The 19,992-nt window shown below is 42.6% G+C and overlaps 1 protein-coding gene across 7 annotated transcripts in view; it reads left to right on the top strand.

Moving 5' to 3' along the window:
* Positions 1-19,992, top strand: part of LOC144684663 (protein CASP-like) — a 651,698-nt gene that overhangs the window by 288,564 nt on the left and 343,142 nt on the right. For all 7 annotated transcript variants that reach the window (XM_078548749.1, XM_078548745.1, XM_078548743.1 and 4 more), the window contains exon 5: positions 16,714-16,851. In XM_078548749.1, coding sequence (XP_078404875.1) covers positions 16,714-16,851 — 138 coding nt within the window. The remainder of the gene's footprint in view (positions 1-16,713; positions 16,852-19,992) is intronic.

Here is a 19,992-nt window from a genome sequence, read left to right as displayed (position 1 = left end):
ATCTCAACTTCAACCTTCCATTGCTGATATGGTTCAGACTCAGAAAAAAATTGGTAGATAGTCAAAACTTGCAATTTTGCACCGCCCTGCCACCATTCCATAATTTAAATTATCAGCAACAGTGCACTTCTTTTCTCAGAGGATTGAGACAAAAAGCTTCATATAGAGCAATCAGTCACCAAAGCTTAAAGTTCATCCTTTGCTACCATGTTACTCACAATAAGTGCATGTTGTGGAAGAATGAGTCCAAAGCTCATCTTTTACTTCAAGCTGGGTTATTGTCAAGACAGCACTACAGACTTCTTAGTAGCCTCCACCCCAGAGTTTTCCAGCTGAACCTATTTGTACTGTTTTGTTGGAAGAACCAATGCCCATTACCTGTTTTAACCACGGTTGCCTTTAACAAGGTAATTGCTAAGCAATGTGATTACTACTACTTTGACACCTCCTCCCATTGTCCCAGACCCAGAGTCCCATTTTTGAACTAGGGTGTAACAATTATAATTATCCAGCCCCCTGGTACTCTGCCTGAGTCTGAAGAAGACTGGAAAATTATGGCCGTGCCCCTGCAATTTCTGCACTTTCACTTCCCTCAGTATCCTTGAATGCATCTCATCTGGCCCTGGTGTCTTGTCAACTTTTAAGTACAAACAACCTGGAAACACTTCCTTACCAATTTTAAACCCTTCAAGTGCTTGAATTACCTCTGCATCTCCTTGGTAAAGACAAATGCAGGGTATTCATTTAATACCTCAAAATGCCTCCTACCTCAATGCATAAATCCTTTTTTTGATCCCTAATTGGCCCCATTCCTCCTCTTATCACTTATTTAACTATTTATATGCCCACAGACTTTTGGATTCCCTTTTATGTTAGCAGCCAGTTTCTTCTCATAACCTCTCCTTGCCTCTCTTATTTGCTTTTCAATTCACCTCTGAATCTTCTATATTGGGCCTCGTTCTTAATTTAATTATCCACCTGACATCTGTCATTAGCACATTTTTCCTGCTTCACCTCATTATCTCTTTTCTCATCCAGGGAAGTCTGGATTTGTTTGTTCTATTTTTTCCCTTAACGGGAATAAGCCTGGACTGTACCTGAACTATCTCTCCTTTAAACGCAGCCCAATGTTCAGTTACAGTTTTGCCTGACAGTCTTTGATTCCAGTTTATCTGGGTCAGATCCATTCCTACCCCATTGAACTTGGCTTTCCTCCAGTTAATTATTCTTACTCTGGATTGCTCCTTCTCCTTCTTCTGTTCCATTGCCAACCTAAATCTTATTGTACAATAATCACTGCCCCCCAAATGTTTCCTTACTGACACTTGATCCATTTGGCCCACCTCATTTCTGAGAACCATGTCAAGCAGTGTCTCCTTTCTCATTGGACTGGAAACATACTGCTGCAGACAATTCTCCTGAACACACTCTAAGAACTCTTGTCTCTCACTGCCCTTTACACTACCAGTATCCCAGTCCAAATTCAGGTAATCAAAGTTCCCCCTTATAACTACCCTATAATTCTTGCACTTCTCTGTAATTTCCTGCAAATTCTGAGGGACAGAATTAATTTATACTTGGAGAGGCAGGGATTAATCAAGAGCAGTCAGCATGGTTTTGTTAAGAGGAGGTCATGATTGACCAATTTGATTGAATTTTTCGAAGAGGTGACCAGGTGTGTAGATGAGGGCAATGCATTTGACGTAGTCTACCTTGGACTTCAGCAAGGCTTTTGATAAGGTCCCGCATGGGAGACTGATAATGAAGGTAAGAGCCCATGGGATCCAAGGCAATTTGGCAAATTGGATCCAGAATTGGCTGACTGGCAGGAAGCAGAGGGTGATGGTCGAGGGGTGTTTTTGTGACTGGATGCCTGTGTCCAGTGAAGTTCCACAGGGATTGGCATTGGGTCCCATGCTGTTTGTGGTATATATAAATGATTTAGACTTGAATGTAGGAGGGTTGATCAGTAAGTTCGCGGATGACACAAAAATTGGTTGGGTGGTAAATAGTGAGGGAGGATAGCCTTAGATTACAGGAGGATATAGACAAGCTGGTCAGATGGGCTGATCAGTGGCAAATGGAATTTAATCCAAATAAGTGTGAGGCGATGCACTTGGGCAGCACAAACAAGACACGGGAATACACGATGAATGGTAGGACCCTGGGAAGTACCGAGGATCAGAGGGACCTTGGTGTGCATGTCCCCTGGTCCCTTAAGGTAGCGGGACAGTTAGATAAGGTGGTTAAGAAGGCATATGGGATACTTGCCTTTATTAGCCGAGGTATAGAATATAAGAGCATGGAGGTTATGCTGGAACTGTTTCAAATGCTGGTTAGGCCACAGCAAGAGTATTGCGTGCAGTTCTGGAATCCGCATTATAGGAAGGAAGTGATTGCACTAGAGAGAGTGCAGAGGAGATTTACCAGGATTTTGCCTGGGCTGGAGAGTTTTAGTTATGAGGAGGGATTGGATAGACTGGGGTTATTTTCTCTGGAGCAGAGGAGATTGAGGGGGGACATGATTGAGGTGTATACAATTATGAGGGGCATAGATAGGGTAGACAGGAAGGAACCTTTCTCCTTAGTGGAGGGATCAATAACCAGAGGGCATAGATTTAAGGTAAAGGGCAGAAGGTTTCGAGGGGATGTGAGGAAGAATTTTTTCACCCAGAGGGTGGTGGGAATCTGGAACTCACTGCCTGAAAGGGTAGTAGACGCAGAAACCCTCATATCATTTAAGAAGTATTCGGATGTGCACTTGCGATGCCATGGCATACAAGGCTTTGGGCCTAGTGCTGGAAAATGGGATTAGAATAGTTAGGTACTTGTTTAACCAGCACAGACTCGATGGACTGAAGGGCCTTTTTCTGTGCTGTAGACCTCTATGACACTGATTGATGGCCTATAGACTACACCGAGCAATATAATTGTACCTTTTTTGTTCCTTAACTCTAGCCAAATAGATTCCGTCCATGATCCCTCTGAGACATCCTCTCTCTAGCACTGCAGTATTCTCCTTATGGACTCCTGATGGAATGCAGTGGTTAAAGAAGGCAGCACACCACCACCTTATCAAGGGCAATTAAGAATGGACAACAAATGCTGACTTTGCCAGCAGCACACACATCCCATGAACAAACTAAAAAAAATGAATACTGCCACCCTCCCTCCTTTCCTTTCCTATCTTTACTGCACAACTTGTATCCAGGAATATTTAATACCCAGTCCAGCCCTCTGGGCCAGCTCTCAGTTGTCACTACAACCGATGAGGAGGCAATGGCGTAGTGGTATTGTCGCTGGACTAGTAATCCAGAGACCCAGGGTAATGCTCTGGGGATAAAAGCAAAATACTGCAGATGCTGGAAATCTGAAACAAAAACTAAAATTGCTGGAAAAACTCAGGTCTGACAGCATATGTTAGAGAGGGACAGAGTTAACGTTTCAAGTCCAGATGACTCTTCTTCAGAACTAAAGAGTAGAAATATGGTAATGCTCTGGGGACCTGGGTTCGAATCCTGCCACAGCAGATCGTGGAATAAAAATCTGGAATTAAAAGTCTAATGATGACCATGGAACCATTGTTGATTGTTGTAAAAACCCATCTGGTTCACTAATGCCCTTTAGGGAAGGAAATCTGTCGTCCTTACCTGGTCTGGCCTAAGTGTGACTCCAGACCCACAGCAATGTGGTTGACTCTTAAATGCCCACTGAACAAGGGCAATTAGGGATGGGCAATAAATGCTGGCCTAGTCAGTGACGCCCACATCCCATGAACAAATAAAAAAAAAATCATATTTTCAAGTGAACCTGCAGCTCACCAACCTTAATTACCACAGTTCACCCATTCACAAATATGCACAGTAATCCTAATTTAGACTTATTACTTACCCTCTTATGCTCAACCCACCAAATACCTATTTCCTACTTTAGTGCTATCTGTTGCTTCCAAATTTCTGTGCACCTTGGTATTTCTCACTAGTATTACCTCTTGATTCCCAAAACCCTTCCAAGTTAATTTAAATCCTCCCATTAGCACTACCAAATCAGCCCACAAGGAAATTGATCCTGGCTCTGTTTAATTGCAACTCATCCAGCCTTTACAGACCCCATCTTCCCCAGAACTGATTCCAATGCCCCAGGAATCCAAAGCCCTCCTTCCTGTACCATCTTTCCAGCCACAAATTCATTTGCTTTATCCTCCAATTTCTGTACTCAGTTGCAGTACCTGGAGCAATCTAGAGATTACTCCTTTTGAGCTCCTGTTTGCTAAATTCCCACCTAAATTCTGACTGTAGGACCATACCCCTCTTTCTACCTAGGTCATTGGTGCCAATGTGGGCCACAGCCACTGGATATTCACCCTTCCCTATGAGTGCTCTGAACTGCTCAGTGACCTCCTTGATCCTGACACCAGGGAGGCAACATATCATAAAAGCAAAATACTGCGGATGCTGGAAATCTAGAACAAAAACAAAAATACCTGGAAAATCTCAAGCAGGTCTGACAGCATCTGCGGAGAGGGATACAGTTGACGTTTCGAGTTCGTATGACCCTTCATCAGATCAGGCAACATATCATCCTGGATTCATGTCAGCGGCCGCAACAATGCCTGTCTGCCCCTCTAACTATCTAATTTCCTATCACTATTGCTCTCTAGTCTTCTTCATGCTCCCTTGTACAACTGAGTGACCCTGGTGCCATGGGCTTAGCTCTGGCTGTACTCCCCAGATGAACCATCACTCGTATCAGTATTCAGAACTGAGTACTTGTTGGAGAGTGGAATGTGCTCAGGGTACTCCTGCATTACATGCCTGGCCCTGCTTGACTGCCCCAGCATGCACGAAAGCTGTGGGGTTACCACATCTATGAACATGCAACCCACGAAACTCTCAATCTCGTGGTGCGCTCCAGTGATGCCAACTGCTCTGAAACCCGGAGCTCAAGCTGTTGCAGCTGTCAACATTTCTTGCACATACACTTATCGAGGACTTCTGAAGCATCTTGGAATTCCCACATGGAACAGGATGCGCACTCCAGGTATTGGACTTTCCTTGCCATTCCTCTATCTATTATGACAGTTTTGTGTGCATCCCCAGATGTGAAACGTGAGTGACAACCCTTTGTGTCATTCAGTACTATTTCATTACCAGCTCCTTCTCACAGCCTGTACATTTGTAAATTGACTTTTTTCAGTTTTTCAGTAAATTGAGTCTATTTTAATTTGATTGTTTCCAGACCTCAAGGCTGGGACACAGGTCCCAGTGAAGCAAAACTTGCAAGTAACTATTCTTGATTTACAAGCACTGAGACTGACAGCATGCTTTTGTAATATCCCACAAGCTCCTTCCTTCCCCTAGTTTTTGGCCAACTGATACAGATAACCCTTACTCTTGGAATACAGTCCCAGGTCTTGGGTCCTCTGCCTTTACATGTGAGCCAAATGTGAGTATTGATATGAGAGTTCATTAGGGAGGCATCATGACCAAATCCAATTCTATGATACCTCCAAAGCCACATGTGAGAACTTTGCTTTATTTGTCACTGATGAAAACTGCCAAACCGAAATGATTTTCCCACTCTAATTAACTCATTAGCATCAAGATCAAATATCAGACATCAAGATCAGAGACTATGGATTGAACTTGGGGCCTTCGTATTCTGTACAGCTCTCTGTATGTGAGCTGCATTATATAAAGAGAAAAATGTGAACCATTATATTAAAAGTAATAATTGGTTGGTAAATACTGAAATTCCTTCATTGTGAAAGATGCTCAGATTTCACAAGCGGTTTATTGATCATGAGAGAACTTCATTTCCATTAATATCGCTTCTGTTCCTTCCATTATATTTTCCCCAGATACTGTGTCAATAAAAGTTGAGATCTGTAGCAGGGCACTTTTAGTAAAGTTAGTTTCTGAAATTGCAGTACATATATCAAATACAGAAGAATAAAAAGTTTGTAAAAATCTACAATCCAGCAGACTTAGCATGCAGCACTGATATATGCAAATACCAGCTGTTCTTGTGTTTTCCCAGTTCCTGCTTTCTTAATATTCACCAAAGTATAAATTGACAGTTTGAGTGCAAGTCTGATGCATGCAAATGCCATTTGTATGCAAACATTTCTCCTCATATTGAACACATTAGTGAGGCATTTATTCAGAGTTGTTTACACATTGTTTTTTTTAAGTATCTATCTATTCATCTTCGTCAATGGTCCACATCCCTTCAGGAAAGTTGCACCTCTGATTACACTCCCCTTTTATCAAGAATGCAGCTGCACGTAAACAGTATCTGCACGGATGTCATGAAAATTGTAACATCCATTGAAACATGAAGACTAGATGAAAAATTCCTTTCATGCTGAGCTTCCTCAGGATGTGTTTCTGATCCTATAGAAGCTAATCTTTTAATGTTGCCAGGGAATTTCTGTAATTGCACCACATAATTAAATATGTCTCAAGCAGGATCTTTTTGGTGGTTCTCCAATGACTTAGAAAAGGATCAAAACTGATTTGCAAGCGTGTATGGATTGACAGGGATGGTGGTGGCCTTTCAACATTTCAGGCCACTGCATTCAAACAACCTGAGTGCCTTGGATGACAAATGCTTATGTTACTAGCATAACAACATAAGAAATAAGTACAGAAGTAGGCCATATAGCCCTCAAGTCTGCTCTGCCATTCAATAAGATAATGGGTGGTTTTCCACCTCAGGTCCTTTCCTGCACCGTACCCATAAACCCTTTGACTCTGAGTAAGATACACTCCTCCCTCAACACCAGCAACACGATTAAGCCTGTGTCATCTATGGCTCAGTTGGTAGCACTCTTTACTCTGAGTGACAAGGTTTTATGTTCAAGTCCCACTCCAGGCCTTCAGCACAAAAATTAGGGCTGACACTTTAGTGTCACACTGAGGAAGTACTGCACTATCGGTGGTGCGATCTTTCGGATGTGACGTTAAGACAAGGTACCTTCTGCCCTCATGGGACGTAAGAGATCCCATGGCACTAGCTTGGAGAAGAGCAGAGAGTTATCCCTGGTGTCCTGGCCAACATTTATTTCTTAACTAGCATCACAAAAGGAGATTATCTGGATATTGTCACGGTGCATTTTCTGGGAACTTGCTGTGCACATGTTGGCTGCCACGTTTTTCTGCATTATAACAGTGACTACAAGATGTCTGATAGTCAAAAAAGGCACTAGAAAATGGAAGTCTGTCTTTTCCTGGCTTAACAAAGTAAATACAAATGACTTTTAAAAAATAATTCTTATTAATGCAGCTCCTCCTGACTGTATACAATCATTGATCTAGAAATGCACCATTAATGTGCATTGCCTTTTCCCCATTTGTCTTCCAATTAGAATCTTAAATCTGAACATTCATCCTTGTCTGTTGCATTTACAGATTGTTATCAAGTCCCCACTTTGCTCCTTAAACACAATAGTAATCTGAAACACATACTTGCAGGTCTTGTTAAAAGCTTCTGTCTATCTGTCCTATCTGTTACATATCAACAAGTTACCTTGTAATTCCTATCACTAAAAATTACTTCTGGTTTTTCACAGTAATTTCAAATGCATCTTGACCTCTTGTTCCCATACTCACTCACTCTCTTGGATTGAGCGCAGGTCAACATGGCTTTTGGCATCAGACAGTGTGGCAAGTGTGCAGATGACTTCCTCACTCATCCCTTCTCCCCCACTGGAGCAGATGTTGGTAATGGCCAACACAGTTGCTTTGATCAAGATCAAATTTTGATCCAGGTGAATTATGGCACTGTCATGTTTTGTTTTTTCCGAAGTTTTTAAAATTAAGTAAAGGGGAGGTGATGACATTGTGGTATTGTCGCTGGACTACTAATCCGAAGACCCAGGGGAATGCTCTGGGGGCCTGGGTTTGAATTGCACCAAGGCAGATGGTGGAATTTTAATTTTAATGACCATGAAACCATTGTTGTAAAAAACCCATCTGGTTCATTTAGGGAAGGAAATTGCCCTCCTTACCTGGTCTGGCCTACCTGTGACTCCAGACCCACGGCAATGTGGTTGACTCTTAAACGCCCTCTGAAATGGCCTAGCAAGCCACTCAATTGTATTAAACTGCTACAAAGTCTCAAAAAAGGAATGAAACCGGATGGACCACCCGGCATCGACCTAGGCACAGGAAACAACGGCAGACTCAGCTCTCTCGACCCTGCAAAGTCCGCCTTCCTACCTTATGGGTGCTAGTACCAAAATTGGGATAGCTGTCTCACTGACTAGTCAAGCAACAGCCTGACATAGTCAACCTCATGGAATCATACCTAACAGATAATGTCCCAGACACCGCCATCACCATCGCTGGGTATGTTCTGTCCCACTGGCAGGAGACATCCAGCAGAGGTGGTGGCACAGTGGGTATAGAATCAGGAGGGAGTTGCCCTGGGAGTCCTCAACATTGACACTGGACCCCATGAGGTCTCATGGCATCAGGTCAAACATGGGCAAACAAACCTCCTGCTGATTATCACCCTCCCTCAGCTGATGAATCAGTACTCCTCCATGTTGAACACCAGTTGGAGGAAGCACTGAGTGTGGCAACGATGTACAGATGCACAGAATGTACTCTGGATGGGGGACTTCAATGTCCATCACCAAGAGTGGCTTAGTAGCACCACTACTGATCTAGCTGGCTGAGTCCTAAATGACATAGCTGCTAGACTGGGTGTGTGGCAGGTGCTGAGGGAACCAACAAGAGGGAAAAACATACTTAACCTCATCCTCATCAACCTGCCTGCCGCAGATGCATCTGTCCATGACAGTATCGGTAGGAGTGGCCACTGCACAGTCATTGTGGAGACAAAGTCCAGCCTTTGCATTGAGGATACCCTCCATCGTGTGGCATTATCACCGTGCTAAATGGGATAGATTTCTAACAAATCTAGCAACTCAAGACAGGGCATCCATGAAGCGCTGTGGACCATCAGCAGCAGAATTGTACTCGAACACAATCTGTAACCCCATGGCCCGGCATATCCCCCAATCTACCATTACCATCAAGCCAGAGGATCAAGCCTGGTTCAATGAAGAGTGCAGGAGGGCATGCCAGGAGCAGAACCAGGCATACCTAAAAATGAGGTGTCATCCAATCTGGTGAAGCTATGATGCAGGACTACTTGCGTGCCAAACAGCATAAGCAGCAAGTGATAGACAGAACTAAGCGATCCCACAACCAACGGATAAGGCCTAAGCTCTGTAGTTCTGCCACTAAACAACTCACTGGAGGAGGAGTTCCACAAATATCCCCATTCTCAATGATGGGATTCCCAGAACATCAGTGCAAAAGGTAAGGCTGAAGCATTTGCAACAATCTTCAACCAGAAGTGCCGATTGGATGATCCATCTCAACCTCCTCTGGAGGTCCCCAGCATCACAGATGCCAGTCTTCATCCAATTTGATTCACTCCACGTGATACCAAGAAACAGCTGAAGGCACTTGATGCTGCAAGGGCTATGGACCCTGACAATATTCCGGCAATAGTACTGAAGACTTGTGCTCCAGAAGTTTCCGCGCCCCTAGCCAAGTTGTTCCAGTACAGCTACAGCACTGGCATCTACCCGGCTATGTGGAAAATTGCCCAAATATGTTCTGTACACAAAAAGCATGAAAAATCCAATCTGGCCAATTACTGGTTCATCAGTCTACTCTGCATCATCAGTAATGGAAGGGGTTATCAACAGTGCCATCAAGTGGCACTTGCTTAGCAATAATTTGCTCACTGAGGCCCAGTTTGGGTTCCGCCAAGGCCACTTGGCTCCTGAACTCACTACAGCCTTGGTTCAAACATAGGTGAAAGAGCTGATTTCCCAAGGTGAGGTGAGAGTGAAAAAACAAAAAACTACTGCGGATGCTGGAAATCCAGAACAAAAATAGAATTACCTGGAAAAACTCAGCAGGTCTGGCAGCATCAGCGGAGAAGAAAAGAGTTGACGTTTCGAGTCCTCATGACCCTTCAGCAGAACTGTGGTTCTGAGGTGAGAGTGACTGCCCTTGACATCAAGACCACATCTGACCAAGGGAGGCATCAAGGAGCCCTAGCAAAACTGTTGTTAATGGGAATCGGGGGGGAAAACGTTCTACAGGTTGGAGTCATACTTAGCACAAAGGAAGATAGTTGTGGCTGTTGGAGGTCAGTCATCTCAACTCCAGGATATCACTGCAGGAGTTCCACAGGGTACTGTCCTTGGTCCAAACATCTTCAGCTTCTTCATCAATGATCTTCCTTCCATCATCAGATCCTATATGGGGATAAAAACAAAAAGCTAAAAGCTAATGCGGATGCTGGAAATCCAAAACAAAAACAGAATTACCTGGAAAAACTCAGCAGGTCTGGCAGCATCGGTGGAGAAGAAATCAGTTGACGTTTCGAGTCCTCACGACCCTTCGGCAGAACTGAGTATAGTTAGGAGAGAGGTGAAATTTAAGCTGGTCTAAGGTGGGGGGCGGGGGGAGAGAGAAGTTGAGGGTGGGGTGATTGTGGGGATAAGCAAGCAGTGATAGGAGCAGATAATCAAAAGATGTCACAGACAAAAGGATCAAAGAGCTGTTGAAGATGGGGATGTTCGCTGATGATTGCACAATGCTCAGCACCATTTGTGATTCCTCAGATACTGAAGCTGTACACGTCCAAATGCAGCAAGACCTGGACAATATCCAGGCTTGGGCTGACAAGTGGCAAGTAACATTCACGCCATGCAAGTGTCGGGCAATGACCATCTCCAACAGAAGAGAATCTAACCATCGCCTGTCCACCATCTACATGCACAAGTCAGGACTGTGATGGAATACTCCCCACTTGCCTGGTTGATTGCAGCTCCCACAACACTCAAGAAGTTTGACACCGTCCAGGACAAAGCAGCCTGCTTGATTGGCACCCCATCCACAAACATTCACTCCTTCCACCACCGACGCACAGTAGAAGCAGTGTGTACCATCTACAAGATGCACTGCAGGAATTCACCAAGGCTGCCACTCACCATCTTGACTTGGGAATATATTGCTGTTCCTTCATTGTTGCTGGGTCAAAATCCTGGACCTCCTTCCCTAACAGCACTTTGTGTGTAACTATACCACATGGAGTGCAGCGGTTCAAGAAGGCAGCTCAACACCACCTTCTGAAGGGCAATTAGGGAAGGGCAATAAATTCTGGCCCAGCCAGTGAAGCCCACATCCCGTGAACGTATAATAACAAATACCCATAAAGAAAGAAAACTTTGCATTTATGTAGAAATGCAAAGTACTGCAGATGCTGGAAATCTGAAATAAAAACAAAATGCTGGAAATTCTCAGCTGGACAGGCAGCAGTTGTGGAGAGAGAAACAGAGTTGATGATGAGCTTCATCAGAACAGAAACAGCATCGGACCTGCTGAGTATTTCCAATATTTTCTTCTTTATTGCATTTATATAGCACTTTTCACAACCACTGGACATCTCAAAGTGCTTTTCAGCCAAGGAAGTACTTTTTGAAGAGTGGTTACTGTTGTAATGTAGGAAATGCGACAGCCAAATCAGGGTGATTGGCAGCAATAGCAGAACCATTATCTTGTCTCCATGGATTATGGAATGTCCCTTCCTGTCACAACAAGCAAAGAAGTAAGTATGTATGTGTACAATGTCATTATCAGGTTCAGGTTGCAAGTTTGAGTCAATGCTCTTAAAAATAAAGTTTCCAGGCCACTCACAGGAGAGTCGAGCTCTAAAGGGAAATGATAAAGCCAATTAAAAATGAATAAATGTACTCAATGAGAACTTTGCCGTGGTTCTTTAAAGAATGTGATAGATGATAAAATCAAGGTAGACATTATTGCAGGTTGCATGGCATCATTAACTGTATGTTGGTTAACAAGCAAACAGCATTTAGTATTTAACGTGTGTGTGTTGGACTGGGGAACAATGAATAGTAGTTCCACCCCCCCCACTCCCCCCACTCCCCCAAGTTCCCCCAGAGGTGGGCTGTAGGAGGTTCAAAATCCAAATTGACATTTAATACAAAAATATGTAGCATAGTTAACTGTGAGGTGATATTTAAGCACCTCCAAGAAGACAGAGACTAGCTAGTAGATTGGCAGATAGACATTGGATGAAAGTAATAGTGGAGAAATCTGACGTGATAGATATTTGGAAGATAATGAGAGGAAATAAAAGATAAATAAAACGTTAAAAGGAGTTGAGCAGAGAGATTTGAAGCTTCAGAAACACAAATATTAAAAAGTGGGATGAGAAGTTAATTAATTTTTTTTTAAATGGTAGTCTTCCAGGTTTAATAAGTAAGGACATAAACCTGTGCAAATCATTGGCAGCCGAGTCATGGGAACATAGCTGCCTGCAAGCTCCTTTCCAAGTCACACACCATCCTGCCTTGGAATTATATTACTGTCGCTGGGTCAAATTCCTGGAATATCCTCCTTAACAGCACTGTGAGTGTACCTACACCACACAGACTGCAGCGGTTCAAAAAAATAAGAGTATGAGAGTAAGCTTGCGGGGAACATAAAAACTGACTGTAAAAGTTTCTATAGGTATGTGAAGAGAAAAAGATTGATGAAGACAAATGTAGGTTCCTTACAATCAGAAACAGGGGAATTTATAATGGGGTACAAAGAAATGGCTGACCAGCTAAATACATACTTTGGTTTTGTCTTCACAAAGGAGGACACAAATAACATACCAGAAATGTTGGGGAACACAGGGTTTAGTGAGAGGGAGGAACTGAAAGAAATCAGTATTAGTAGGGAAATGGTGTTGGAGAAATTGATGGGATTGAAGGCCAATAAATCCCCAGGGCCTGATAATCTACATCCCAGAGTACTTAAAGAAGTGGCCCTAGAAATAGTGGATGCATTGGTGGCCATCTTCTGAGATTCTATAGACTCTGGAACAGTTCCTACAGATTGGAGGGTAGCTAATGTAATCCCACTATTTAAAAAGGGAGGTAGAGAGAAAGCAGGGAATTATAGACCAGTCAGCCTGATGTCTGTAGTGGGGAAAATTCTAGAGTCCATTATAAAAAATTTAATAGCTGAGCACTTGGAACATAGTGGCAGAATCGGACAGAGTCAGCGTGGATTTATGAAAGGGAAATCATGCTTGACAAATCTACTGGAATTTTTGGAGAATGTAACTAGTAGAGTTGATGAGGGGGAACCAGTGGACGTGGTTTATTTGGACTTTCAGAAGGCTTTCGACAAAGTCCCACATAAGAGATTGGCGTGTAAAATTAAAGCACATGGGATTGGAGGTAATGTATTGAGATGGATAGAAAACTGGTTGGCAAACAGGAAACAAAGAGTAGGAATAAACGGGTCTTTTTCCGAATGGCAGGCAGCGACTAGTGGGGTACCACAGGGGTCGGTGCTGGGACCCCAGCTATTCACAATATATATTAATGATTTAGATGAGGGAGCTAAATGTAATATCTCCAAATTTGCAGATGACACAAAGCTGGGTGGGAGAGTGAGCTGTGAGGAGGATGCAGAGATTTGGACAAGCTGAGTGAATGGGCAAATGCATGGCAGATGCAGTATAATGTGGATAAATGTGAGGTTATCCAGTTTGGTAGCAAAAACAGGAAGCCAGATTATTATCTGAATGACTATAAATTGAGAGAGGGGAATATGCAACGAGACCTGGGTGTCCTCGTACACCAGTCGTTGAAGGTAAGCATGCAGGTGCAGCAGGCGGTAAAGAAGGCAAATGGTTTGTTGGCCTTCATAGCAAGAGGATTCGAGTACAGGAGCAGGGATGACTTGCTGCAGTTATACAGGGCCTTGGCGAGACTACACTTGGAATAATGTGTGCAGTTTTCGTCTCCTTATCTGAGGAAGGATGTTCTTGCTATAGAGGGAGTGCAGCGAAGATTTACCAGACTGATTCCTGGGATGGCGGGACTGACATATGAGGAGAGATTGAGTCGATTAGGATTGTATTCACTGTAGTTCAGAAGAATGAGGGGGATCTCATAGAAACCTATAAAATTCTAACAGGATTAGACAGGGTAGATGCAGGAAGGATGTTCCCGATGGTGAGGGAGTCCAGAACCAGGGTTACAGTCTGAGGGTACAGGGTAGATCATTCAGGACTTTGATGAGGAGAAATTTCTTCACTCAGAGTGGTGAGCCTGTGGAATTCCCTACCAGAGAAAGTAGTTGAGGCCAAAACATTATATGTTTTCAAGAAGGAGTTAGATATAGCTCTTGGGGCGAAAGGGATCAAAGGATATGGGGAGAAAGTGGGCGCAGGTTATTGAGTTGGATGATCAGCCATGATCATGATGGGTGGTGGAGCAGGCTCGAGGGGCCGAGTGGCCTACTCCTCCTATTTTCTATGTAAAAAGACAGCTTAACACCATCACCACCTTCTTGAGGTTAATTGGGGATGGGCAATAAATGCTGGCCTTGCCAGCGACTTTCACATCCCAGGAAAGAATAAAAACAGAAGCTGCAGTTAGAATACTGTGTCCATGTTTATGCTTTGCTTGGTCAAAGATATCACGGCCATGGAGAGGGTGCAGAAGTGATGAAAAAAGAGATATTGAAGTAATTGGGCACGATTGACTTTTCATTTTGTTAACCCAGTTTTGAATTAGCAAATGTTTAGGAATTATACAATCTAGGTTATGGAAGTCATCTTAAATTATCCTGTTTTTATAAAGATTCAGCGGATTTAACAGTCAACAGACACAACTTCTAGTAGGGTTACTGATGGGATATAATTTGACGTTAGGGATATGTATTTTAAATGAAAAAAACTGAGGTTAAGACAAATAGGCTTTCCTGTGAAGAATGTTGGGCAGGCTTTTGCAGTCAGTGGTGGAGCAGCAGCACTCACCTCTGACCTTGAAGCAAGTTATTTACAAAGATCTAGCGATCTTTGTGGGATTTCCACTTTCCTGACAGCAATTTAAATCTGGCGCCAAGTTAGGATCTGCAGGCGTTCAGCAGCAGTGATATCAGCAAGTAGGATAAGCAATCAGTCACATTGAAATATTCTCACAGAAGACAAATTAGGAAGTAGTAGGAACTGATTATCCTTAGCTTTTAATTTCGATTTCCAGATAGCTAAATAAATGGCTATGATTGGATTAAGCTAAAATATCATAAACTTAATTTTTTTTTTTAAAGTGATTTTTAAAAATCATATGAGAGAAATTTGATATTCCACAAATATGAAATTATTCTTTCAGGTCCAGTGAAGCTGTTTAGCAGAAATTTTGAATTCAGTACACCATTAAAACCACAGTTCACCTCACTTAATAAAGTACAACCTTAAAGGGTTTTCCAGTCAAACATAACAGCGTAAAAGTAGAAAGTTTTATTAATTCACTGATTGCTGCACTCTGGGGGGACCTTCGCAGTGCACCTTCTGGAGGAACGTAGAATCACTGACAGCAACTTCTGGATTTCCATGTTATTCTGCACATGTACGGATTCCAGAAGATACTATCAATTTCAGTGGAGTAAGGACAGTGAACAATGACAGTTTCGCCATAATTGCCACCACAAAATCCGAGCCATTATTACAGACTGAAAATAATGTCATTTAATTTTTCAGGGAAGTCTTTTTTCCCATGAATATGTTATTGGTCATAAGAAAAACTAAGTTGAACTCTCAAGTTTAGTATCTGAATTCTGATGTGATGTTGTATGATTACATAACATTGCATAAGGCATGTTGTGTACTGAGGACTCTCCATGAACTATTCTTGGTTTTATTACTGTTGAAGCTTGATTACTTCAGGATGTTGAAATTTAAAAGTTAAGATTTTGATATTCTGATATGTCAGGATTGGTATCTCATGATGTCACATCAGCAAGTGTTTGATACAGATTGTATCAAACGTCCAAGCTGCTTCTAACCAATAGTTCACCTCTGAAACAGTGACTGAAAGAGAGTTAATCTACAGTGATGAAAGGTCATGACTCGAAGCGTTAACACTGCCAGATTTGTTGAATGTTTCCAACATTTTCTGTTTTTATTTCTGATTTCCAGCATACTCAGGATGATGGTTTTGAAGCAAATATACACATATACTTTAACAATAGTTTAAATTCTGTGGTCAAACTTCCCAGAGCAGCCATAATGGGCACTGTGTAAATCACAAAAGCCGAGTTGCCTTCATTGCAGTACTTTCCCACTGATAGTGAGCACACCAGGGTTCCTTTTTGTAAAAGATTGTAATCTAAACTCATTAAAAATTATAAACTCAGTTATAGGTTGTGATTTCTAATCACATTTAATGTGTATGCTAGTCTTAAAATTGCAAAAATCACAGTAACCAGGAAAAAAAGCCAATTATTAACGTACCTTCAGCAGCAGTAGAGCATCACAAGGGGTCCTTTGTTTAAATTTCTTCACCTCTTGGTAACTGAGATTTGAAAAATGTATCTACTTTGCAGTCCAATTACTAATGTGCTCCTACTCAAGTTATGAGCAAAGACTTCCTTTAGTACAGGGGAGAAGGTCAGAATTGCTGTATTAGTCAATGATGAAGTTCCACCAATTAATTAAAGTTGTGTAAGGCTATTTCTGATGCCTGTTGCTGCTCTGGGAAATCAGACCGCAAAATCATAAATATTGTTAAGGAAAATATCTGTACATTTACTGTCTTCTGTTTTCTTGCCTAGAGGAATAACTATGCTGATTTACCCTTATGTTATTGGTTTGCAGATCCTGTTCCAGCATTAGATCTAGGACAACAACTCCAGCTCAAAGTCCAGCGTATGCATGATATAGAAACAGAGAATCAGAAACTGCGGGAAACACTTGAGGAATACAACAAGGAGTTTGCAGAAGTCAAGAATCAGGGTAAGTACTAGAAAATTCCACTTAGTGTTAAATCTATAAATAGTGACAGTTTCAAGGCTTTATGATGTTATCACTACCTCAATAATGTGGTTTAGATTATTGTTACAATGTGTAAACTATTTGTACTCTACCTGTGGTTCATAGTCTACATCCAGGTCTTCAGGGTCTAGAACATGTCTCTTTTCACACAATTGTTAATGTTCAGGCCATGGCTCCTAATTTATACACTTACAGAACAGAAGGAATATTGATGCAAAGCAAAAACACTTCAGAGCAATGTTGTGATTAAGTATGAATGACCCTTCTCGAATAGAAACTTGCAGAGAAAAACAAAAGGCTGGGTGTTTCAGAGCACTGCAAGCTTCTTGTACACTGGGAAGTTTTGGAAATTTGCAGATGTTCCAACTGACTGCCTGAACCAGTTATGAGTTCAATTTCAAATCCAGCCAGTTGAACTGCAAAGTTGAACTAGTGTGAACACAGTCTTGATTTTCCCTACTTCACATCCTAATTGAACTGCATTAATGCAGAAGCTATAATATAAGTAGAATATTACGTGTTTCAGTTCATGGCTTTAGGAACAAATATAACATATATATACTTTTGTTTTGGAATAAAATAATTTTCTAAAGTGGTTGTGAAAGAGAGAGTTGAATCCAGGGCGTGTGAAAGGAGCAGAGAGTTGCTTCTGTCATCGTAAACATGAATCCCAAACGTTGTGTTGCCTCTCAGGAGCTGTGGTGAGGGCTGTGACAGAGCAGGTCCACAAATCCTTGAAGATGTTTGGGGTCTCTCAAAAGTTATGGTTCATTTTAGAACCAAAGACCTAGGGTGGAAGAGGATTCAGGCTCTGCAAAATGTTCCAGTTATTTATTTAAGATTAAGAAACATGACCTCAAAGTTAATAAGGTCACATGTTAGCTAATGCAAGGGTATTAGATTAGGAAGATAAACGCATGGCTAGAGATATGGTACTTCAGCCATTTTATCAGAGGTGAAAAGCTACAGATTTCTCTTCTAAAGGGCAAAATGGAGAGCAGCAGAAAAAGAGGTTCACCTAGGCATAGTTGGATGACGGATGTCACAGAACGGTTGCAGTTGAGCTACAGTGGATGTGTGAGGATGACGCAAGACAAGATGAGCGTGACATACTATGACAGCAGATCTGGTAGGAGTAGCTACAAGCAGCAGCAGCAGAGGTGTAGTATCAGGGTGAAAGGTTCAGATACCCCTACTTATTTCTGTGTCTATCCTGGAGAAAGCTCTCTCTCAATTCACTTACAACTGTACTTTCAAAATTTCAACTGTCTAGCCTATGGTCTTTCATTCACCATGACATTACTGTAGTTGCTACCCTTACTTCCACCTTTGATTCTTTTGTCCCTCTTAAAACCATTGCTCTCTCTTACCCTGGCCACTCTCCTTGTACAGACTTTAACTCATCTCCCTTAAGTGCAAGGGATGCAGCCTTGAATGTATATGGCAGATGTGCATGCCTTCACAGTGAGGCCATCCTCTGTCATGTACGGTGCTACCACCATGCTAAATGGGATAGATTCAGAACAGATCTAGCAGCTTAAAACAGGGTATCCACGAGGTGCTGTGGACCATTTGCAGCAGCAGAATTGTATACAGCCACAATCTGTAACCTCATCGCTTAGCATATCCCTCATTCTACAATTAACATCAAGCCAAGGAACCAATCATGGTTCAATGAGGAGTGTAGGAGAGCATGCCAGGAATAGTACCATGCATACCTGAAAATGAGATGTCAACCTGATGAAGCTACCATCCAGAACTAGGTGCATGCCAAATAGCAGAAGCAGCATGCAATAGACAGAGCCAAGTGATCCCAAAACCAATGGATTAGATCAAAGCTCCACAGTCCTGCCACATCCAGTCGTGAATGGCGGTGGACAATTAATGACTAACCGGAGGAGGCGGCTCCCCAGTCCCCAATGATGGCAGGGCCCAGCACATCAGTGCAAATGACAAGACTTAAACATTACCAACCATCTTCAGCTGGCAGTGTCGCGTGGATGATCCATCTTGGCAATTTCCTGAGTTCTCCAGCACTCCGCGTAATATCAGGAAATGGCTGACGGCACTAGAGACAGCAAAGGCTAAGGGCTCTGACAAAATCCTGATGGTGCCTTTGAAGACTGGTGCCCCAGAACTGGCTGCGCCAAGATGTTCCAGTATAACTAAAGCACTCTGTGTTCTGGACAATGTGAAAAATTTCCCAGGTTTATCCTGTCCACAAAGAGTAGGACAACTCTAATCCAGCCAATTACCACCCCATTACTTGACACTCAATCATCAGCAAGTCGTTGGCAGTGCTCCCAAGTAGCATTTACACAGCAATAACCTACTCATCAATGCTCAGTTTGGATTCTGCCAGGACCACTCAGTTCCAGACTTCATTATAACCTTGGTCCAAACCTGGACAAAGGGGCTGATGTCTCGGGGTTAGGTGAGAGTGACTGCCCTTGACATCAAGGAACCCTAGCAAAACTGAAGTCGATGGGAACCAGGGTACGGTGGGGGAAACACTCCACTATTTGGAGTCATACCGAGCACAAAGGAAGATGCCCTGAGCAACCCTTGCAGCGATGCACTGAGCTTGAGATGTTTGGCCACCAATGCCAGTTTCTGGTCAGTGGTAACCCCAGGATGTTGACAGTGGGGAATTCAGCGATGGTAATGCCATTAAATGTCATGGGGAAATGGCTAGATTCCTTCTTATTGGAAATAGGCACTAGGTCTAACCATCTTCATCTGATTCATCAATGACCTTCTCTCCATCATAAATTCAGAAGTGGGGATGTTTCTTGATGATTGCTTAGTGTTCAGTTCCATTTGCAACTCCTTGGGTATTGAAATCATCTGTGCCTGCATGCAGCAAGACCTGGACAACATTCAGGCTTGGGCTGATAAGTACTAATTAACATTCGTCCCAAACAAGTACTAGGCCTATTTTCAGTAAGAGGGAATCTAACCATCTCCCCATGACATTTAGTGGCATTACCATTGCTGAATTCCCCACTGTCAACATTCTGGGAGTTACCATTGACCAGAAACTGAACTGGAGCAGTCATATCAATACTGTGACTACAAGAGTTTTGGAATTTTGCAGTGAGT

Source organism: Cetorhinus maximus, chromosome 9, assembly GCF_964194155.1.
Source record: "Cetorhinus maximus chromosome 9, sCetMax3.hap1.1, whole genome shotgun sequence".
In the NCBI taxonomy this organism is placed as follows: Eukaryota; Metazoa; Chordata; class Chondrichthyes; order Lamniformes; family Cetorhinidae; genus Cetorhinus; species Cetorhinus maximus.
This window is presented reverse-complemented; position numbering and strand designations above follow the sequence as displayed.